The 25,302-nt window shown below is 31.6% G+C and overlaps 3 protein-coding genes across 4 annotated transcripts; 2 read left to right on the forward strand and 1 right to left on the reverse strand.

Moving 5' to 3' along the window:
- The first annotated feature begins 6,510 nt into the window (after positions 1–6,510).
- Positions 6,511–8,700, forward strand: LOC112770469 (replication protein A 70 kDa DNA-binding subunit A-like). The gene is made up of 9 exons (XM_029294948.2): positions 6,511–6,544; positions 6,655–6,754; positions 6,881–7,090; positions 7,212–7,347; positions 7,439–7,599; positions 7,704–7,818; positions 7,894–8,085; positions 8,173–8,313; positions 8,399–8,700. Exons 1-9 carry the CDS (start codon positions 6,511–6,513, stop codon positions 8,564–8,566), a joined length of 1,257 nt encoding a protein of 418 aa, XP_029150781.2. The 3' UTR covers positions 8,567–8,700.
- Positions 8,701–9,290: 590 nt separating this feature from the next.
- Positions 9,291–11,127, reverse strand: LOC112769027 (uncharacterized). 2 transcript variants are annotated; one of them, XM_072224294.1, is made up of 5 exons: positions 10,957–11,127; positions 10,566–10,641; positions 10,011–10,135; positions 9,816–9,879; positions 9,291–9,713 (listed from the first exon to the last, which is right to left on the reverse strand). In XM_072224294.1, exons 1-5 carry the CDS (start codon positions 10,989–10,991, stop codon positions 9,444–9,446), a joined length of 570 nt encoding a protein of 189 aa, XP_072080395.1. In that variant the 5' UTR covers positions 10,992–11,127; the 3' UTR covers positions 9,291–9,443. The 2 variants fall into 2 exon arrangements, with proteins under 2 accessions (XP_072080395.1, XP_025669204.1); XM_025813419.3 differs by having other exon boundaries at positions 10,011–10,480.
- A 5,921-nt stretch (positions 11,128–17,048) lies between these two features.
- Positions 17,049–18,185, forward strand: LOC112770470 (putative F-box protein At3g25460). The gene has a single exon (XM_025814823.1). It carries the CDS (start codon positions 17,049–17,051, stop codon positions 18,183–18,185), a length of 1,137 nt encoding a protein of 378 aa, XP_025670608.1.
- Positions 18,186–25,302: the final 7,117 nt, after the last annotated feature.

Below are 25,302 nucleotides of genomic sequence, written 5' to 3' on the forward strand. Positions count from 1 at the left end.
CAGCGTGGGAACTGAAATTTGCATGCTATAACTTTTTAAACTAGAGATGAGAAATTCTACTGCAATTACCCATCTAAAATGGATGAAGTGTGTGCTGTTCCAAGCACTCACAAGGTGCTTGAAACCACTACATCTTTGCACTAGGTTTCATTGAATGCTTGCATTACCATATCTATGAATTCTTGCAATATTAAACTCTGCGTTTCAGACAGAGAAGAGTATATTAGATGGAGACAAGGAAAAAGTAGGAGGCATTATAGAAAATTTCAAATAATAAATAACGTCAACACAAAAAACTTTGATTATACCAAAACCTTTTGCCTCCTTCACTTTTCCAGGATCAAATTGGAAATCCAATGAAGCAGGAAAAAAGAAAAAAGAAAGAAAGAAAAGAAGAAAGGTACTCTTGCGGTAGGAGTTAGGAGCATAACGTATCTTTAGATTGTATTGAATCTAATTGAACAAAAATGGCACATTAAAAATGAAATAGCACAGAATTATGGTTATATCAAATTTTGCAACATTTTCTATATATATATAAATCGTATTCGCCTATCCTTTACAGCGTGTAACATAGAAAAGTATTATGCAACTATTTAGTGCTGACTTGATCTTACAGTTAAAGTTTTAAACACTATACTAACACTTGCTTCTCAAAAGTTTCGTTATAATAATTTAATTTACTGATGCAAGCATACTTGAGAAAGAGATGTTAATCAAGCAATTGGAATAGTAAAACTATTTGTAAAAAATTCTCATGGAGAAAATTATATAATAAGAGAAAATTATTATTATTATAAAAATTAAAATTGTTAATCATACAATGGGACTAAATTCAACCACAGCAAACAAAAAAAATTCAGAATCTAAATATATTTGATATTAAATAAAATTCAGAGTCTTATTCATCCTCTAATTACGTAAACTTAATTAAGTCATTTAACGGGTCTAATTCTAACTTTTTCGGCTTGGTCATGTTTCCTTAATTGAAGATAAGGACGCAAACTTTTGGCACCAATTCCACATGGACAAAGAGTATCTGAATAAGGAACAAAACGAACAAATCTAGATTCACACCCATGGTCACAAATTTCCGAGAGCACCATATATTTCTCACTAGTTAAACCATATGTGTAGACCTTCTTTTCCGTAGCAAAAACAAGATCACCATTCAAAACGGTAAAGCCTGTGATCAAAGGGTTCTGTTCCACTAAACCCATTCCTTTCACTCTCACCTTCATGATCCTTCTCCACGAACTCGATTCATAGTTTGTTAGAATCCAAACCGTAAACACACGCTTTCTCAATCTAACTAAGCAAATAGTTTGATCGCCAGCAACTTCTCCCCATTTGAAAATATTCATATGGCAACTGTTATCATGAGAACCCCTTCTTGCTTCTTTAGGAACCCTTAAAAACTTGGTTTCAATGCTTTCATCTTCATCATCGCCGTTCTTGATTTCATAAGACATGATATAAGGCCTAAAATAAGTGCTATCTTCAGTAAGATAACGGAAGCAATCCGAGATGAAGTGAATGGCGCCATTGCAAATCACAGGCTTATCAAATTTCAAATTCCTAGATCCAGCAAAGAAACGGTTCTTCCTTAACCTCCAAGCACCTTGTTTATGACTATAAACATGGCAATCAAAATGTGAACTCCACTCTTCACTGTCAAAAAGAATCAACATGTAATCATTAGAGTCGCATTCCAGTGTCATGGAGACACTAGGAAGATTCCTTCGCTGCTGCAAGTGGTTGGGGAGGGAAATGTCTAAAAGGGAACAAGTTGCTGGATTGATGATAAATAATTCTGTTCCATGAAAACAGAGGAGTAAACCGTTGCTTGAGCTTAGAATCTTGAGCCGCGAGCGCGCGATGAATCCTAGCATGTTTTCAGGGACGCTGGAGGAAAGTTCCTCTCCCGGCAAAGGATGCAACTCGACGTGCTCGTTGTGATTCAGAATGTCATCTTTTTTAATGAAGAAGCATGAAGGACGATCTTTCTTCAATGAGTTTTCTGTTTGTTTTGCTATAAAGTATGGAGTTTCTGGAAGCTCTGAAAAGAGTTTTGAAGAAGATTTGAGTTTGTGGATTGCTTTTGCAGGTAACCAAGACAATATCTCTAATAACTCATCATTAGACATTGTAGTCATTGTGATCAAGATCAACGATGACTTACTTGTTTGAAAGCCAAGAATGAAAATATTCAAGAAGGGAAAGAGGAGTGGAACTTTATTTAAGGGAAGCGAACTACCGATTTAATTATGTTCTGATTGATTTAAATTTAATCATATCATATCATATCTAATTGAAATTTGATTTAAATTAATTAGAATCAAGTCTATAATGATATCTTTAATTATGTTCTGAGTGATTTAAAATCCAATGATATCATATCATATCTAATTGAAATTTGATTTAAATTAATTAGAATCAAGTCTATAATGATATCTTTAGTTGAATTTTAAATTTTATAATTTTATCTTGAAAAGATTTGACCAAACTGATCACATAAGAATTTGTTAGAGAAAGATATATAAAAAAAAATCAGAAAATAAGAATTTGTTTGGAAAACATAAATCTTTCGTCTAATTGTTCTTTTAATTAGGATTGGCACCTTTTTTTCATTTAATTGTTCTATTAAGATGAAATTTGATTTAAATTAATTAAGAACAAGTCATAATGATATCTTTACTTGAATTTTAAATTTTATAATTTTATCTTAAAAAGATTTGACCAAAATTGATCATGTAGAAATCAGTTAGAGAAAGATATATAAAAAAATAAAAAAATAAAAAACTTAAAAGAAAGATGTTATGTTTAAAAAGGAAAATGAAAAACTGAAAAGTGTTCTAATTATCTAGAACACCATAGTTAATCAGATTGTTTATAAACAATGTTAATTATACAATATTGATATAATCAACAGTGATAATAGGTAACTCAAAAGAATTATTTTACAAAAGTCTGATATTTTTTTTCTTTACTGTATACTTGTATAAGGATTTTGGTCTACATTTAAGATCCTCTAAAGAATTGATAAACAAAAAATATTTTTAAATTAGATATTTGAATCTTAAATTAATTTTATATTTTTGAAAAATCTTTTAAATAATCGCTCAATTAATTATTCTGATCTTTAGAGTACACAGGAATAAGTCGTATTTTATTTTTGGTAAATAGTTTTTTTTTAATTTATAATTTATAATTAAAAATTTTTTTGTTAAATATAGCTTATTTCGGTGTATCTATGTATTTTTTGAGACGATAATAATAGTTACCATCAAATCCAAAAAACTATAATAATGAGGGCAAAAATAATTATTTTTTGATAAGGAGAATTATAGTTGTTTTATGTAAATTTTTTTTGTCTCTCACACAATTTTGGTAAAAATTTAAAATTAGTTAATTCGAGTTATATTTATTATAGATTCTTTAATTATTGGACTATAATTTTCTGTTGTATTATATAAAAAAATCAATAAGAATGCTAATTAATTTAAAAAAAAAATACCAAAAAATAAAAAGAGAAAAAAAATACTAGTCTTTAAGAATGAAAATGAAACCATCTGACAATTCAAATCTAGTTAATGGCCCTGAATTTGATTCCCCATCCCTCACTAGCCACAGATTCAAATTTTGTATTAAAAAAAAAAACAAAACCCCACAAAGTAATCAATGTTATGATGAAGATCAAAGAAAAAAGAATTAATTGCAAACAAACCTGGTCTCCTGCAAAGTCAATGATAGCAGCCATTCTGGGCTGAAGCAATTGTTTTCCTTTTACTTTGAGAAACAATATGCCTCCATTATAAAGACTTGACAAAATTGCAATAGCCAGCAAATATCTGAGCCATTGTTGAGTTCCAATAATCAATGTTGAGAATTAAGAGACATAATAAAAGCATTTTCTTTAGATAATTTCCTAATAAGTGAACTTTCAGTTATAAACTGCCCTTAACAAATTGGAATTCACATACACAATCAATCAATTGAATTTGGCAAATCTATATTGTTTTGGTGAATTCAATCGATGAGTAACAAAATCAATCGATTGAATTGTGAGACCTCAGGTTGTTTTCAAGCATTCAATAGATTGGAGAGTATAAACAATCGATTGAATTACAAAAATTCACTATTTATTCATCGTTTAATCGATTGGGTCATATGACCAATCCATTGATTTATGCGAAAATCATGCTGCCTTGCAATTTTCAATCGATTATTTTGTGATAAACTGTAATCCAATCGATTGAGTTATAATTCAATCGATTGTTTTGATAATCCAATCGATTGGTTTTCAAGGAAACACGATTTTATGGTTCATCACGAACGTCACAGATCAAATATAAACTTTTAATCCATTCGAATGGCCAAAAGTTTTATTACGATCCATGGAAGATCTAATTCGTTATTGTTTTTGTTTTTTATTATTAACAAATAACAAACATAATAGATGATTGATAAAATAATAATTTATAAAATAAAAAATAGTTTTTATAATTAAATAAAATATATTGGGTTAATTTGTAATTAAAATTAGTTAAAGGACTATATAGCAATTGTTAAAAAAACTTTTAAAACATGTTTTGTTATGGGACCATTTAATGGTCCAAATGTTCTGGGACCATCGAATCGGGTGCCCTGCTTCATATATACAACGATAGTCTCAACCAAGATAATATATTACTTAATACTTATTGGTCTCTTTTTAACTCATTCTCCCATGATTTGGTCTCTAGCACTGAACGAGCGTGATTTTATTTAGAACTTGGAAAACAATCGTACACATTTGTAGTACAATATATTAGTATAGATGTATTATTATATCAGCACTCTGGACTTTGGAAATTTTTTCCATAATAACGAGACACTGAAACTGATGACAAACTCGATTTTTTTTTATCTAATAATATAAATTACTGATAATAATATTGACACTTCTTGATGATGATGATAATAATAATAATTTTTCAAATATACCAAATTATATAATAATATTCTTCCAAAATAACATCAAGGAGACTGAGACTTAGAGTTATTATTTTAAAAAAGATGAGTGATACATAAAGTATTAGTATACCAAAAATGTCGAGTAAAAATAATTTAAAAACAAATATATTGTTACTATATCTAAAATTGTATACTAAGAATGTTATGAGATGTATTCATACAAAGCATGTAATTAAAAATGTTAGCAAATATGAGATAATAGATTAAAGAAGCACACAAACACTATGTAATCTTTATAATATTAAAAGTAGAATAGCAAAACAGTGTAACAAACCCTTCCTTGCTAACACATTGACACGTGTACTCCCTATTTATACATTGCTAACACATTGCTACCAAATAAAGCTTAATAACCAATCTCATTAGAAATTTGTAGCATTTGGTTAGTTCTCAAGTTTCTCCTTCTCAGTTTGGTTTCAAGTTTGCAGCATTTGGTTACTTCTCAAGTTTCTCCTTCTCAGTTTGGTTTCTCCTTCTCTTTATAATATTAAAAGTAGAATAGCAAAACAGTGTAACAAACCCTTCCTTGCTAACACATTGACACGTGTACTCCCTATTTATACATTGCTAACACATTGCTACCAAATAAAGCTTAATAACCAATCTCATTAGAAATTTGTAGCATTTGGTTAGTTCTCAAGTTTCTCCTTCTCAGTTTGGTTTCAAGTTTGCAGCATTTGGTTACTTCTCAAGTTTCTCCTTCTCAGTTTGGTTTCGGCAATCCCAAGGTCATGCAATAAAATGAAGTTCCTGTTTTCTCATTGGTTGATAAGTGATTTGGAGGATCACCATGTTGGATTAGACATGCATAAAGTATGTTAAACTTTCCCGCTCTTTTAACACATTTCAATAGCAACTTTTTATTACAATTTCTTGGTCTGCCTTTCGAGCAGCTGGTAGTGTATATATACATGTTTGTTGCACAAGATTGTGTAGAAGGTGTACACACTTTTAGATGGCCACGCTTAGTATTTCAAATAGTGCAACCCATGGAGTTGATCGTGTGGCAGACATCAACCCGTCTAAACTAGAATGGTCCGTGGTGGTGGGCGTTGTTCGACTGTACGAGGTTCCGAGTCAGTGGAATCCGGATGAAGCTTTTAGCATCGAGATGATCCTTCAGGATGAACGGGTAAGTGTATCATGTATTGAAATCGTTATTATTTTAGTGTGCCCAGGCCTGTGGGTTTATTAATGTAATTTATTATATTAAATCTTTCTTTGTTTTTATGTGGTTGGCTTTTGTTCATATAGGGTGATCGGATCCATTGTAGTGTACCGAGGAACAGCATTGTGATATTTAGGAGTGTTATCCGCGAGCATGAAATCTATTCCATGAAGAACTTCATTGTGCAAGGCTATGGAAAGTCAGTGAGGACTACACCTCACAAATATAAACTAAGTTTTTATATGAAAACGTCTGTGTCTAGACTCACCCCTGACACATTTGTTTTCAACCCGTTTCGATTCACAAAGTATGAAGAAATTGAGGCAATGGCTTCAGTTGTCGCTCAAAACCACTTGATCGGTTAGTATTCGGTCTTTCATTCTAGGCTGTTATGGTTTCTTTAATTCTTGGTCACTTTGAACCGGAGTGAATAGTAAGTGATCAGAGTATGTTTTCCATGTCTTATGTAGATTGCATTGGTCATGTGGTAGCTAAAGAAGATGCAAGAGATTTGGTTACCAAAACTGGGCAACACACTAAACGCATGGTGGTTTACTTGGAGGATTTAGAGTTTGTTTTCTTGATTCTCCTTTTGTTGTTGAATGAATTTTGACGTGGTTATAATCTTTTTTATATTAGCTGTTTTTGTGTCACTTTGGTGGTGTTCTTATTGATGCATTCTGCCTGTGTTTTTAGGGGACATAAGATGAAGTGTACTCTATTTGGCACCTTTGTTGATGAAGTGGTTACATTCTTGCATAGGCCAGATTGTGAGCCATTAGTTATGGTTGCCCAGCTTTTTAAACCATATGTATATTTGAATGATGTTAACATCCAAAGTAGCTTTGACCCTTCTCGAGTATATTGTAATGCTGACTTCCCTGCTGTTATTAGTTTCAAGAAGAGGTATGCAAAAAATGAAAAAAAGGGAAGGTCAATTCCTTTAGTTTTTTCTCCATATATGCATAATTTTTTTTAACAATAAAAACTGTGCTGTGTTATGTTCAATATTTTTTGTGTTATGTAGTTTACTTGAGCAAGGTGATCTAGCTTCTCAGAGAATCAATCTTATCGAGAGTCATGGCCAACCTTCCGTCTCTGATGAAATATCTCGAGGAACAATTCCAATCAAGTCAATGGAAGAAGTTCTCAACTTGGACCATGTGAGCTTTTTGGTTGAGTGTTTGGGTTTAAACATTCCTTTATTTTATGTTCTGTTGATGGAAAGACGTTATGTTTTTTTTAAATGGTTAGGAGACATCATGTTGGGTTGTTGGTACCATAGTTTCTGTCGATGTGGGTTTGAAGGATTGGTTCTACGTATCGTGCAACACATGTCCCAGAAAAGTGCAGCCAAATAAGGACCGCTATTGGTGTGATCATTGTAGAAAGGTTGGGTTTAATGGTGCTCTGAGGTAATTAGATGACAATAAGGATGTATTCATGTGCATTTATTTAGCATGTGTCACGATACAAGTTGGTCTTCCTAATTGCCATTACAATTGTGTTGTGTTTATAGATATCGTCTTGCTGTCATCCTTACTGATGGTACCGGTTGTATTAAGGTGACCTTATGGAATTCAGAAGCCAAGACTATTGTTGGCAAATCAGCCAGTGAAATACGTGATCCGACTGTAAGTCTTTGTGATTAATAATATTTTCAATTATCGGCAAGACCTGTTTCTAAGTTGTTAATTGCCAAAACATAGGATACATACCCGGGAAGTTCGTATCCGAAAGCTTTCGATGCGATTGTTGAAAGGAAGTATTTGTTTAAATTGTCTGTGACGTATCGGAATATCAGGTCGGTTGACCAGCCTTACAATGTAGTTAAGATAAGTGATGATGAGTCGCTGATAGGCCTTTATTCGACGGAATCTTCGACTTCCGTTAATATTGGGGTATGCTGGCATCCGGTTTAACATGTTTTGTTCGTTAATAGACTACCTACTTTTGTTGCTTACAAGTAGTGTGTTTTGGTGGTTTAGGCAAGGGTTCACAGTTTTACAACCAGTTTGGGTGGTGGTTCTCATGAAGGGGATCAAAGTTTTAGTGCCACTTTGGATGGTTCTTGCCAATTGGAAACTGAATCAGAAGCAAATGCGTTGGGTTTTATATCTGCATTGAAGGTTAGAAGGCAATTAAAGATAATCCAAAAAGTTAATTTATATTATGTTATGTTTTAGAAGGCCTTACATTTTTTTGTGCACGCAGGACTCCCCAACTGAAAGCAAATGTGAAAGCGTCCATGCCAGTCCCGTTAAGTCGGTGGTCGGTGAGGTTGTTGACAATGCTATCACGGTAGGGATATGTACTCCAGATGGTCAAGGTTCCAGCAACAAGACATTTAAAAGAAACACTGGAAAGAGGAAGCTAGAGTAATCTTAGTTTGAGTTGTTTTGCATAAGGGTGAATTGAGGAATTAATGTTGTAAAACTAATGTTAAATATGTTATATTACATGTTGTTGCTTTAGTAGTGTAATGTCAAGTACATGGGAATTAAGTTCAAGGTGTTGTAAGTTCTAATTAGTTAGGGGTTGAATGATGAAGGTAGGTGTAAGTGGGTGCAAGGTGCATGTATGTATATTTAGCTATATATATATATAAAAGATTAGTATGAAATTTGGTTGCTGCTCATTTTAGTAGTTCATTTGTTCGAAAATTCATTAGTCAATATATATATATATATGGTTATATGAGAAAATAAAGTCAGAAATTTCAACAAGCTTTTTCATCATCTAAATTGTTCGCTGATGTTGAAATACCTTTAAAGAACAGTGTAGCAAGTGTATACAACTTGAAGTATTAGTACAATGGTTGTTTCTCTTGCTACAAAGTATTCAGACAAGAAAATTACTAATTTAAAATGAAGAATGAAGTGCAGAGGCAAAGAAAACCTAATACAATATCTCATTCAATATCCATCCTGTGGCTTTCATCACAACAGGTTAATATATATATATATATATATATATATATATATATATATATATATATATATATATATATATATATATGTTGGGCAATGTTTAAGAAGTTGTTTCTCTTGCTACAAAGTATTCAGACAAGACAATTACTAATTTAAAATGAAGATTGAACTGCAGAGGCAAGGAAAACCTAATACAATATCTCATTCAATATCTCATTCATCATATTAGATGATGTTTTACATCAGTTGATAACTCTAGCTCAAAAGATACATCATATATCAGGATTCAGCTCATAAAAATGTATCTTCTCACAAGACTTGCGGATGTTCTACTCTCTCGGATACCTTCGAATGTCTACCATCATTCGCAAATTACGTTTGCAGACTATCCTAAAGGCTAGAAGATCTTTTGGTTTCAGCACATGTGCCTTGCAAAAATCCTGCCATCCGAGTCCAAACCTGATATCAAAAGGATTAGTAGGATTTTGATGGCCTTGGAACAGAAAAGTAGACCCCTGTGGCGAAGGGGGACTTATTATTGTCCAAATGGCAGCATCTCCGAATGTTTTCAATATTTCTGCGAAGTCAACTGGCACATACTGTGGGCGTCATTCCAAAACAAAATTATTAATATAATTGCTAACAGGTTAAATTAATTGAACCATACAACATAGACTCATAGTAGTGTTGTGTTATTTTACCAGTCTGCTGGCTCCAATGTCACTTGGCTGGAGTTCTTTGGAGTAAGTGTGAAAAATTATGTCTCTAACATAGATCAACAAATTTGAACACATTGTAATTGTCAGATAATTGATTTCTATGATTATGTTTGTTGAAAGGAATGAAATGGGATGACAAAAGTCACAAAATCAACTATGGAGTAAGAGTCATCTTACCTCATGTGATTGTCGATTTCGACAGGATCAGCCGTGTTAGGGCCTACTACTTCTTCAACATCTGTTGACTGAGGTGAATCACCGCTACTTGAGGTCACTTGAGGTTGTTCATCCTTTTGTACGTACTTTAGATTCAAATTCAGTTCAATTTCATCAAGTTTGTCAGAGGTTAGTTGGTCTCTCACATAGAAATTTGGATTTTGGGTCAAAGCTAACTCAAAGTTCATCTTATCCCACAGGGAAAGATAAAAGAGACCAAAGCCTACATACCAAAGCTTAACTGTTACATCTCTTTCTGCTTGATAAAAGGCTCTAATTGTCTCAAATGTGTCTTCTTCTATAACTCTATTCATATGATTACCGACTAACTGAATCTTCAAGCAGTTGTCACAGTGATCAATTGCAAAACATGTATTACCAAATTCTTTTCCATATCTTGCTAAAAAGTGTTTGGGAAAATGTCTTTTGCCCTAACATCATATGAACATATTTCAGTCGCCGTGGAAATTGAAATTTAATTCTATGTAACTTAAAATTACAACAAAATCAGTTTACCTTTACTTTGACAAGACGAAACTTGATAAGTCTATCATCATCTGAAGGCCAACTATTCATTGTTGCCATAAATCTTCTGTGTTAACGAAAGGGTAAACAATGTTAGATTGTACTATTTTCATTTAGTAAGTAACCTTTTTCACAAAAACTGATTGCATTTTCAGGAACATTCACCCATTCAGTTTTGAAGCGACTACTGTTCGTGGTAAGGGTTACGTCTTTTTTAATTTATACCCATAGATAGATATTCAAAAATAATAAAAAATTTCTCACACAAGTACCCACTTTGAAGTATAAAGCTCTGATTTTTAAGGAAGACACATGCATGTGTCTCATAGTATGCAATGAAAAATATAGAGTCATGAAAGTATGGTGGTTGAAGTTTTTTTACCTGTTAATGTCACTCCTGGAAGCAGAAATAGCCATGCCTACGCTTTGTTTTCTCTTCTGGTACCGGTCTTTTGAGGGTTAACAAGTTGAGAGTTGGTAGGGTTTAGGGTTTCCGAAATGAAGCAAGGAACCAAGTGATGCTTCTATGGCAGCGAGTGGAGTACCGGGTTCACCGTTCACATGGTGTAACATAATCTGCAAAGGATGTAGTTTAGAAGTTTTATTTCCGTTTCCTTCTGGACGAAGTTTTGGGGCCTCGGCTGATAGGCACAACCACGGATTAGACCTGGCACTAAACTCGCTAAATAGGCCTTTGCTTTGCTTAAAACAACATAAAAGTTGAGTTTGGAAATGAGGAAAAAATATGGTTTCGAGGGCGGGGCCTGTTAGGCCATGACTAAAACGAAAGTACTCTCTTTATTTATGTTTATTAAAATGATTTGCTTTAACAATAGAGAATTTATTTTGCAAAAATTGATCTCCCATACATGCCTAATATTAGTAATAAATATTCCTTTAAATCTCTCAGAAGATAAACTAAAATTAGTAATAATTCACTAATCAAGTTCCATTACTACTCATGTCAAATTAAACATTAAGAAAAATAAAATTCATCCAACATTAAACAAAAACATCAATTAAGTATTTAGTACGCTCCTCTCAACCATTTTTCAGTCATCAACTAAAAAATTCAAACAATTAAACAACTTCATAAAATGAAAACTTGAACACAAAATATACTATCAAGTTATTTTTCATGTTTTTTTTTTTCCGATAAGTTCAACTCATCAAAGCCAAAAGACCATGAGCAAGATCAGTTTGACAATGTACATCCCCAAAGATAAACTGATACAGAAAAATAACATAAACTAAAATAACCAACAAAATACTGTTACATCGGACATCTAAACAAACTATCCATACAACAAATAGTCACCTGCCATGACATTAAGACCCTAACTACAAACAATCACAGAGTTGAAGTCTCTAAATTATCTAATCACTACTCACCCACCTCTTACTAGCAAACTTTGTGTCCATTTTCATTATACATTCAAAAGCAAAAAAAGGATTGTGTTTCTTATGTCCCGCTTTTATTTTTTTTTTATCTATCCATCAATATACATATGATTTTGATGTGGTTATTTTTATCCATTTATAATTAATATGTCATTCTATTTTTGTTTTCATTTAAACTTATTATTTTTTTCTTCCCAATTACAAGTTATGGGTTATATAATATTTTTGCTGAATTTAATTTTAACCCAAAAAAAATCATTCAATGTATATTATTACTAAATTACTATTTTTGGAAAAAAAAAATAATAAGTACATGGACTAAAATAGTAATTAAATATTTTTATCTTTTCTTTTAATGAGAATATTTATTTAAATACTTAATTTAAATGATATTTAAAACATGCATCAAATCTGTCATTAGTTAAGAAAATGAGAAAACCAAATTTTTTGTTATGTTAAATTCTTTGGTGACAGTGATAAGCACGTTTCCTTTATCTGGTCATCGGGTCAGTCTAGCCAAAAAATAATTCAACCCGCCTGAAAACCCACTCATGAACCCGCCCCACCCATACTCTCCTATGTAAGCACTCATGTTTTATGGGTTTTTCTTATTGTTGTTGGTCTATGAGTTTCACAACATGTAAAATAATATAAAATAGTGAAAATCTTGAAAACCTAATAGTAGTCAACAACAATTATATCTGCGGAATGATTGAGCAATTCATTAGCTAATTTAGAACTGATCCAAAACCAATCCAAATGCAATCAAACTATTTCAGCAACTTATAACCAATTCAACATTTCAATTGTACCAAGAAGCCAAAGCTGAATGAAGAAGAATGAAATAGCTTGAAGAACAAAGACCAACAAAGGAATCTTAGAAGAGAACAGAACGAAAAAATCTGAATATACCTCTTTATTATTAGTGTAAGAAAAAAAGATCCATACAAAATCAATGATCTAAATCTCTCTCTTTACCTGATTAGTCATAGCTATTTATACATGTACTTCAAAATTATTATGCAGATCGATAACCAAGTTGAGAACACTAATCTTAACAAACCAAACTTAAAAGTAGAATAGCAAAACAGTCTTCCTTGCTAACACATTGACACGTGTACTCCCCATTTATACATTGCTAACACATTGCTACCAAATAAAGCTTAATAACCAATCTCATTAGAAGCTATTTACACATGTACTTCAAAATTATTATGCAGATGAATAACCAAGTTGAGAACACTAATCTTAACAAACCAATCTCAGTCTTCTTGGCTTTTTATTTTTTTATCTTTGCTATCTTTATTTGTACCTTCAACAAATTCATCCAGTGCCATACTTATGCCTAATCAGTTCAGCAACCAGTCAACATTTTATGATTTAAAACTTACAATTAATCAACAACAAAATATAAAGAAAAAAGCATAATCACAGTGCAGCTAAGCAATCAGAATCAAACCATAAATATCTCATAATTACGAAAATTTCAGCAGTCCATCAGAATGCAATGAGGCATGCACCATATCATCATCAACATTTTAGAATCAGGAAATCAGCTACTGGAATCACCAATCCAAAATTAGAATAAATCAGCATCAACATCTGAAGGCAGGATTAATAAATTGAACAATTGAATTTAAAACTCATCAACAGAAAGAATTCAAATAAAGAATCAAGAAATTAATATCTGAACAATCAGAATCATAAAAAAGACACCACATGCAGATTGAGAATAAAGTTCAAATTTTAGAAGAGTCGAGTCCGAGAGAGTTACTCTGAGACTTTAGACCTGAGGGTTTAACATTTGAAAACTTTGGCCATCGTGATAAACTGCAACTGCGAAACACCACACGCAGAACAGAAGCAACGACGGTGAGATACGGTGTGAATTGGACAACCAGAAACGATGCCGGCGAGGAAGGGAGTAGCAGACACGCGACGGGGGTCAGAAGCAGAAACGACGCAAAAGATGAAGGTAGAACCCGCGACGACACACGACGAGGATTGGAGACACGGCGACGACGACCCACGGCGAGGAGCAGAAAATCATTAACGACGACCCAAGGCGAGGAGCAGCGAGGCAGCGACAGAGTCAAAGAGGGCGACAGATAGACAAGGAAGAGAAGGGCTCGGTGATCACAACTATGTGGGGCTGTGTGGCCTGCGGTGGCTATGGGGTGGGTGGCTGTGGGTGGCTACGTTTCTTTTTGAAAGTCTCTGCATTTTCAGAGAGTAGAGGCTAAGAGGGGTGGGAGTGGGTTGCGGGTTTTGGGTTGTCATTTGTTTTATTTTATTTTTTTTGTATTTTTTTTCCTAACCTATAAAACCGGGCTCTTATGAGGGGGGGGTATTCGAACCGTAATCCTTTAATAAACCCCCCGGATCAGGAGATTCACCGGTTAATTTCCGGTTCAACATATTTTCTGTTCAGTTTTTTATCAGCCAGCCGATCCAGCTCGGGTTCGAAAACTATCTTATAATGGGGAGTGACTCTTTTAACAATTTGAGAATCAACCATAGTTAGTAAAGTAACCTGTTGATTAATGCTCTGATGGAAGCCATCATTTCACATTTCATATTTTAAATGAGGCTCATTTGTTAACACAGATACTTTATGCACACCAAGTACAGTTTATAGGTATCTATTGTTTTACTACTTAGAGTTAATAATACCCCAAAAGAAAAAGTAAATGTCATTGTCAACCATTAATGTTTGCTTTAAAAGAAAACATGTAGTCATGTAGATTGTATGGCTTCTAAATAGCAAAGTCACAGAGTTGGTATTGTCTTAGTGATTGATGTGGTTCCATCCATTCTATTAATTGCACCAACTTCTTAATAACACCATAGATTTATAACAGATGACATAAATCCTAATTTAAAAACCTATTGAATAATGTTGGATTAACTTTTGTTTTTGATCGCATACCCTAAACATAGCCACTTTAAGAATTTGATAGAATTATCGTCATTTTTTATAAATATTAGTTATTTGAAAATAGTAATATAATCACATCATATGCAAGTTATGAAAAATAATTAGAAGTTTTAATTATACTCCTATTTTTTAAATATATAATTGATTGAGATTATATAATATTTAGTGATTAATATTTGAGTAAATTATGTTATACAATATATTTTTTTTATCTTAGTTATCAGTTATCAGAGCTATTTTAAATATTATTTATATCAATATCAACAGTTATTTTTTAAAAAAATTCTCTAATTATATATTGGACATAATTAAATAAATAACAAAGATAAGATTAAATAAATTTGTTGAATTGATACATTTTTCGTCTTTCAATAATAGTTAAAAGTTTCAAAAATAGTCATCAAGGTTTATTTTGTTTCAATTTTGTCTTAGGATAAGTTTTTCCTTTGAATTAAATGTACTCTTCCTGAATAATTTTTTACACAATTTTACAATTCTTTATTTATAGTTTTGTTCTCCTATACTATATAAATTATTGGGCATAACACAGCTGTGAAGAATAATAATAATAATAATAATAATAATAATAATAATAATAATAATAATAATAATAATAATAATAATAATAATAATAATATTTTTGACAGAAATTAAATAAGTTAATGATTTTTATAAACATGGTGTTCAAATGCTTACCAAAGGGACATTTGATCGAAATCAAAATAATAATATAATCACATCATATGCAAGTTATGAAAAATTATTAAATATTTTAATTATACTCCTATTTTTTAAATATATTATTGGTTGAGATTATATAATACTTTAATGATTAATATTTGAGTAAATTATCTTTTATACAATTTTATTGTCAACGATATATTTGATTCAAATTTAAAAACTTTAAGGATAAAGGTGAAACAAACTAAAACTTAGAGTATTCCTAAAATTTTAAACGAATTTCAGAGAAAAAAAAATATACTTTATCCAAATTTGTAATTATCATCTACTTACAATTCTAAAGCCTTTTGGAAGAATTTTGTCAAAAAAATTTTGAAAATACAATTTTATCGTTAACAATTAATATGGTAATTTGAGTCTTGCTCCTTAAAAGCTCGACTTTATTTATCCATCCCAACTCTTTCACTATTTAGTATTTTACAAGGTCATTTTGCAAAGATTAAATAAATTTGTAGAATAAATACATTTTTTGTCTTTCAATAATAGTTAAAAGTTTTAAAAATAGTCATCGAAGGTTTATTTTGTTTTAATTTTGTCTCAGGATAAGTTTTCACTTTCAATTAAATGTACTCTTTGTGAGTAATTTTTTACATAATTTTACAATTCTTTATTTATAGTTTTGTTCTCCTATAATATATAGATTGTTGGACATAACACAGCTTTGAATAATAATAATAATAATAATGACAGGAATGAGGATAATGATTTTCATAAACGTGGTGTTCAAGTGTTTACCAAAGAGACATTTTATCGAAATAAAATTAATAGTATAGTCACATCATTTGCAAGTTATGAACAATGTGTAAAAATTTTAATTATACTCCTATTTTTTAAATATATAATTGGTTTAAATTATATAGTAATTTAATGATTAATATTTTAGTAAATTATCTTTTATACAATTTTCCTATCAACGATATATTTGATTCAAATTTAAAAATTTTTTGGATAAAGGTGAAACAAAGTAAAATTTAGAATATTTCTTGAATTTTAAACAAATTTCAGAGGCAAAAAATATACTTTACCCAAATTTGTAATTATCATCTACTTACATTTCTAAAGCCTTTTGGTAGAATTACGTAAAAAAATCTCTAAAATACGATTTTATCGTTAATAATTAATATAGTAATTTAAATCTTGCTCCTTAAAAGCTCAGCTTTATTTATCCATCCCAACTCTTTCACTATTTAGTATCTTACAAGGTCATTTTGCACTTAATGTTAGCTAAACCATGCAAGACCTAAAACTTGTGAAATTTATTGCATCTGAAGAAGGTAGTTGTGCTTTCAAAGACATATTAACATTCTATAAATGGACTTCAACAAGCATTGGTCACCACAACATATTGTTTGGAGTTTGTCAAGTACTCTATTTTACACTTTGTAATCCTAAGTATGAGTGATATACCTCCAACAGAAGTTGAGGTTCCACAACTCCCTGATGAGATTATAAGTGAGATCCTCTATTTATGTGACGCTCAAACCATTGTCAGTTTCAGTGCTACTTGCCGTTATTGGAGGCAAAGGGTAACTTCATTTGAATTTCTCAGTCAAATCTCAAGGATATGGAAAAGGCGTGGCTGCTCACTATTCATTCACTTTGGGTTTGCATCTCCTGTGATCACCTCGGTGGATTGGATAATGAAGATTGATGCCGTTACCGGGGAAACCGGCTACCTCAACTTGCCTTTTCTTTTAACCCAACACGGTTGGTTTCAGCTCATTGGAGTCGAGATGGGAATCTTCTGTATCCGTTACTCCTCCCTTGGAAGGAGAAGCCACTTGGTGATTTGGAATCCAGTTTTTCAAATCCCTCGGGTACTAGATGATCCTTTGCAAGGTGGTTATTGTGAGGGTGCTTTCACTTATGCCTTTGCTCACTTTCCTAACAGTGTTCATTATGCAATTTTGCATGTATTTAAAGATGAACCCGAAAGCACTGCTTACACTTTAACTATGTATACAAGTTTCACTAGGAATTGGCATGTTAGAATTGCATGTCCTTCGTATGTGCAACGGTTGGATCATTCATATGTTGCAGCCAGTGGTGTTGTGTATTGGCTTGCTGACCGTGAAGACAATGATCAACCATACATTGTATCTTTTTCATTGATGACATTGACTTTTGGCCAAATTTACGTCCCTCCTCAAGCTACGTCTCATTGTGGTTGCCTTTTGGTTAGAGATGGATGTCTATGTTTGGCATCAAATAATCACACAATCTATTCATACAACTCAGTTATATGGCAAGTAAGTGACACCCATGGAGGTGTTAACTGGTCACAACTATTTACATATAATGGAATAGGTACTTTGTACGTGCCAGCTGTCATGGTTGATCATGATGTTATCCAAGTTATGGAGAGGCACCTACAACTGGTTGGGGCTCAAGTCATTGCGTACTCTCAGTTTTTTATGGTTCGATATAACCCCATTGAAGGCACAAGAAAGAGGCTTCATCGGGTTTTTTATGATAATTATGTTAAGATTAAATCTATCCATGCATATGAAGAAACTTTATTTCCTGTGTGATGGATTACCTAGAAAGTTGTAATAGCCATGCGTTGCTCCAAACTATGCTTCCTAGGACTTAGGGTTTAAAGCTTTAAGGGTTGTGTGCTATTTAGAGTTGGTTTTAGTGGAAAACTATGTCTTTGCTTATTGTGGTTTGTTTAGTGTGTATGAGTGTTACCACCAATGTCATATATTGGTTCGACTTGCATTGTACAACGAACACCATGCATGGCATTGTTGGTTCGTTTGTAGTATTTATCCTTTATTTTTAAGTTCATCTGCCTTATTTGTGTTGTAAGGGTTTGTATTTGAGTTGGTGCAAAGTATTTTATTTATTATGCTGTGTTTTTATGATTATATACTTCGATGGGTTTGAAAAGAAAATGTTCGATTTCTTTCTCTTAGAAAGACACAACACATAGTGAAAGTTTGCCAAATAGTTTCCAATTGTATACCGTATTTGATGAGCAAGTTATATTAAAAATATCAAATCTTAAAGGGCAGCTTTGAATGACTCAAGAGAGTTTGATTATGTTATGAAACAACTTTGGATAAATGAAAAAAAAAATATTAGTCACACCAAACATAGCATTCAAAATCAATCTTAATGAAGTTGTTTGGAATAAAAAAAAGTAAAAAATAATATTGTTTACATAAAATTGTCCTAACATTTACTATCATAATCAAAGAGTTCTTCGAAGAAAGGAAATAAACGATTTTATCATACACACACACAATCCTAATAATATTAAAAAATGTTTGACAAAACTAAAATAATATTGCTATGCATGCACCCCTAGCATTATCACAAACAGGATAATACTTTGCATGTTAAAGCACCGTGTTGTTAGTGTATTACCAAAAGTTATTACATTTAATGTTGGTTTATGTCCATCCTACTTGATTGCTAATGAACTATGCTAAATGGGTGTTGACTTTCTCAAGATATTAGAGGCTAGGTGTAATTATTACTTAAGTATCTACTTTTACTTATATGTATATTTATTAGTTTGCCTCTTTTTACACTGCACTCACTAATTATTATCAAGTGGTTCAAAATAAAAAATTAAATGAAGATGGGACATGAAATATTGCTTCAGGTCATTTCTAAATCTTTTCTTACTTATTGTGGAGTAGTTCAAGACAAAGAATTAAATGGAGATAGATATGAAAGATTTCCTCCTGTCATTTCAATCTTTCTTACATTGCCTTTAGTATACTTAAAACTTAATAGATGTTAGCTTAATATCAAAATAAGAAGTAGAATTTTTGTAAGATATGATACCATTATTTATAATCTAGATTTATTAAATTTTTAAATATTATTTACTATTTTTGTAGGAATTATTAAGTCATTCAGAAATATAATATATAATTATATATACTATAAAAAAAATTTTAAATTCTTCATTATGCACTATGCAGCGACAAATTCATTATCATATCATCTAAAATTCTCTTAAGTATATAGTCAATGGTAATGATTATTATAACAAAATGAATTAATAGAGATAAATTAAAATATATCAAAAAAAATTGCTAAAATTGCAGCTAATTATTTTTTGCAATTAAGTATTATAAAAAAATAATTCTTAAATTGTCTAATCGGTGAAGATGGTTGTTTATATCATCATTTATTTTTTTAAGTTATAAAAGTTAGCTTCTTTATTTGCTTTTTGCCACCTTCACTATTTAACTTGAAGTTTGCATCATCTACTGTTTCATTTTACATCTATCACATATTTGTCAGGTTGCCAATTTGAATGAAGGCTAATGCTACATTTAAGAGAACTATCTAAAAGTAGTGAAAGATAAAACAATAAAGCATGCAACTATGTATTAAAAAAAATATTTTCAAACCTTAACAATACACATCAACTAGCATAGATAAAGGTGCCCATATATGATGGAGCTAAGAAGAATTAATTCCTCAACTTAAAGAAACTAAACTAACATTTGGTTCCGGATCAAAAAAATAAGACGACAAGTAGAATGGCATCTTCTAAACTTTTGTATGATTTATCAATAAGTTCCAATAAAGAGAACAAGTTAAACATAATGGCAAGGTTAGAAATGGGATAGTATAAAATATCCTTTAGGCCCCATGTGATTTATTCCTAGCCAAAATTTATGTAATAGTTATGTGCAAACCGGTTATATGCCAAATACTAAAGCCCTGGTTGCATGCTTCATTACATAAGTCATGTCACTTCTTTGAACAATTTGATTGTTATTGTCCGAACAAAAAAAGAAAAATGTTTCTTGATTTAGCTTCCATGTTTTGTAATAAATAGGCACTACCACCACACTACCCTTATGCACAACTTTTTCATCTCCACTAAAAACCTTAACCTGCTCATCTGTTCAACTAAAGGGAAGCATGAGTGACATAGCTCCCACAAAAGCCTACCCTTTAACTCTTCCTGAAGAATTAATCTTTGACATTTTTCTCAAGAGTGATCCGAAAACATTGGTTGCATGCAGAGCTACAAATCACTACTGGAGGGACAAATTGAATGCGATTCCATTTTTGCAAGAGACACACTCAAAGTGGAAAGCAAGAGGCCAGTTCATCTATCTTCATTTTACTCTTGGACCTTTCAATCAAAGGCCTGATTGGATCATGAAGATGGATGCTACAACAGGGGAAGCCATGCAGCTTGCATTGCCTGTAACAATAAATCCTGGAGGTTGGTTTCGAATAATTGGCACCGCAAACGGCAATGTATGTATGCGTTTCTCCTCTACAGGTAAAGCACCTCAAATATTAATATGGAATCCTGCTGCTAATACATTACGCAGTATACGTGATCCTACTCAACACTTTTGCACTATGTGCACATTCACGTATGCCTTTCTATACTATCCTGGGTCTTCTAAGTATGCAATAGTTCATATATTTAAAAGGAATTTAGGCGATCAGGATTCTTGGCTAACCATGTTTTGTGCTGAAAGCTCCGATTGGCAATATGTTATTCCTTGTCCCAAGTATGTAAAGAACTTAGATCAAAATTGTGTGACCAGTGATGGAGTTGCCTTTTGGTTGAGTTGGTCCATGCATGACTCAACATATCCTTCCTATATTGTTTCATTTTCCATTGCAAACAAGAGTTTTTTTACTATACCAATACCACATCATATAGTGTCACATGATCATCGGCTCTTGATATATCAAGATTCTCTTTGCATGGTTTCCAATAGAGATACTCGTGATGGGTATGAAATAAATATGTTCAGAATTCTTAAAAATGGAATTCACTATGCATGGGAAAAGATTTTCACATTCACTGGCATAGGAAGCCTAGAAAACCCTGTTTTGATTCATGAAGAAGAACTTATTTTGTTAAAGAAAACCCACAGAGAGAGAAATGCACTTATGCGCCGTCCAGAAACATCCCAATTCATGTTTTTAAGATTTGATCCACTAAGTCAACATAAGAAGATACTCAATGCTCCATTCTATCTGGGACATGTACAACTTATATCAACGCACGTTTATTCACAAGGATGCTTTCCAGTGTGATCACTTGTGGTTTTAGGCTAGATGTGTTAGATGGTACAATGTGAAGTGTATTATTAAATGTAGCAACTACTATTTAAAAGACCGTGGCAAGATCTTATTTAACTCACATGTCGCTTATGATGCAAAGACATTAGTGTTTTCCCAGTTTTAATTATTTCCAATGTTATATACTAAGTTTAAGTTCAATGCTATGTAATTTAAGTCTTTTTGTGTGTATTTTAATATTCCAATGAAATTCTATTCCATGAAGTGTAAGTGTGTTGGTTGCCATTAAGAGTAGTAAAGCTAAAGAGTAGTCTATAAAATTAAGAGCTACTATTATATGTATTCCGACTATTATGCTAGCATGAACAAAGTATATAATGACTTAAATTATTCACTTATTAAAATGGAGGTACTAAAAAAATAGAAAAAAGTGTATTATAAAGTCAAAATTGTGTGATGGTGAAAACTATTCTATTCAAAATAAATGGGGTTGTTGCCCCCAGAGCTTTTATAAAATCTTTCGGAACAAAATTATATAGAATATAATTAGAATTCATTTGGTCAAAACTTTATACACTATATGAAGTATATTGTGTTTAAGTCTTAAACTCATCCGTTTTGACTTCTTTTTTTTTAGCAAAATTTGTTGATTAATGGACTATTTATCTTTTCTTCAATTTGATTAAAAAAATGAGCTCTCTTACTATTTTTCTTCAATTTCGTTGGACTAATGCAGTTACTAAAATAGTCCTTTATAAATTAATTGCTTCAATAAAACTCATCATCATAATCATTATAATAATTAGTTTATTTATTTAATGGTATTTTATGTCTCATTGGTTTTATTTTATTTTTTACACAAAATATTATAATATTATTTAACTATTGCTGTCATTTTATTAGTGTAAACTAATGGAACATTTTTATAATTTACAACTTTTAAAGTTTTAAACTTCCAAACTAGGTTGTAAATAATTTTATTATATTTTTTCATATAAATTTTAAAAATTTTAATAGTGCTTTTATATTTAATTAATTTGGTACTATTTTACGCTGTGTTAGTTTTTGAGTTAAATTTAAAAAAAAAATATTCACAATACAATAAGAATTGTAATTTTTAGTATTTATCGTTCTAACTAAAAAAATTTAGTTCTTATTGAATAATTGAATATTTTAAACCATGCAGTATTCGAAAAGTACGATTTTAAAGCTTTTCAAAAAAAAAATTTGTATAAAATTATGCTTTTATTATCATCTTAGTTACAAACTTAAAAGCAGTTATTTATTTAAATTTTATTTTTATATCAATATTTTTTTGTTTTTTCTATGTTACAATTTTGGCCCCCCCCCCAGAAATATTTTTGAAGTTTTCATAATTGCTAGGGCTGGAATTGAGCCAAGCTGAAATGAGGTTGAACAGACTGAAGCTCGACTCACACAAATTGAGATTGGCTCAAGGCTCAACTCATTAATAATCGAGCCTATCTCTTAAGGTAAAGGTCGACTCACGCAAAGCTTACGACCTGGCCCAGATAAATAGAACATAATCTATACCGTTATATCAATAAATTATAACTTATATATTTTTAAAATATTTAAAAATATCAATTTCATATTGACACCTATGGATCAATTATAAATTTTTTATTTATATTATGCATCAAAATTATATATCAAAAATAAATATAAAATTGTAGATAATTAAGAATATTAATATATATATGTGTGTGTGTGTGTGTAATTAAAATTATATATTAATATATGAATATATATACTATGAAAGTAGTGTGTGTAATTAAAGTTATATATTAATATATGATTATATATACTATGAAAAGTAGTAGTATAGATTAAATATTAAAATTATCATTGAAATGTTAAAATTATCACCGTGTGCCATCCATATTCCATATTATTATATAGATAAAGAAATTTTCCAAAAACACTTAATCACCTCTTTGCTAATTAGCTTTTTGTTAGTGGTGAAAGATAAAAAAACTAATAATAATTCTATTATCCCTATGTACATGCTACCATCCCAAGAACCTCTAATGTAGGTAATGATGCAACACCTACAATTTTAGAGATGCTATAGTTGCTTGCGCAGTGCAAAACTCTAATATCGATGCCATCATGTCAATATACGTAGGATAGCAACTTGGTTGCATGCCCAAGCAATCCTTTCTATTTGCACAAATTTTTTGTAGGTGGATACTACTTGAAGATGGCAAAAATATCTTCTTATGAAGATGCTTTGGTTAAAAGTGTGGTTTATTTATTTAGCCACACTTTAACAAAACAACACTTTTATAAATATCAAAATCTAACCATACATCCATCATCCAAAGGTCAAAAAGAAATATACTCATATGAAAATAATTATGCCATCTTCATTGTAGTATCCACCTTTTTTGTATTCTTAGTTATACCCCTCCTTATGTTTCTTAAACCAACATAGAGCAAATATGTGGCCAATCACTATCGAAAATCACAACAAAAAATATACAATCATAACACATTGATAAAATTTAGTTGCTGCCAAGGAGAGCAACCATACACACTCGATCCAACAAACTTCCTTCTAAGAATACTATTTCTGTAACTATAACTCACAAATCAACCTACCTTCAATGTTTTTTTGTTCAACAAGTAGATGAATAATCAAGTTACACTCCTTGCATCTCACAACAACGCTTCCAAAAGATTCATATTGGATATAATTTCCAGGTGTGATCCTGCTACAATTGGTAGATGCAGAATGTTTCACATGAATGGAAAGAAGAACTCACAGGTGAGGCATTTTTGTGGCGGCAGTACGTAACCTGTTCAACAAGAGAAAAATCAATATTGATACAAATTTTCTTTCCTCATTGGACCGCACAAACATCAGAATAATTAGGTTAACTCCTACCACAGGTAACATTTTATCCATCCCCTTACTGCCATACCAACCCAACTATGGAAACTTTGATATCATTGGAGAACACAACGGGAGCATATGTGCTAAATATTCAACGTTGGAGCAAAAGGTGGTACTTGTGGTTTGGAACATGCTATCCGATCAATGAAACAAATTCCACAGCTAAAGCAGTTTACTCATCATATGGCAATCAATGTGTTTGCATTTGCATACCTTCCAAACAGTATTCATTTGTCGTTTGTCATGCTTTCAAAAAAACCTTCCTAACAAGTTCCTTTACTATAGAATATATTCTTCCGCTGAGGCTAAGTGGACATCGACATTCGCATTGGGCGGTGATATTGGAAAGATTGGTCCCAGATATGTTGTCTTACATGTGATATTTTCTGGATTAATTTCACTACGGATGAATTCCAGGTTGCGGAAAAACATCCTCATCTTATCTTAAAAACAACAATTCAAATCCTTCCCATCAGAGAAAGGTAAGATCTGATTTCCATCACTATGATTTTTGACATCATGTTTTGTTTTCTTCCCACCCGCGACAAGGATAACTATACTATAAGTTTGTGGCTATTAACAAGACTAAAGAAAACTCTACACGTGGTCGTCTTTGTTCAAGCTCGGTGGCTTGAGAGTATATGATAATCCTTATTTTTGTGAGCAAGATCTATAACGTTAGCGGGACTGAATAGACATCCTGCACA

Source organism: Arachis hypogaea, chromosome 18, assembly GCF_003086295.3.
Source record: "Arachis hypogaea cultivar Tifrunner chromosome 18, arahy.Tifrunner.gnm2.J5K5, whole genome shotgun sequence".
Classification (NCBI taxonomy): Eukaryota; Viridiplantae; Streptophyta; class Magnoliopsida; order Fabales; family Fabaceae; genus Arachis; species Arachis hypogaea.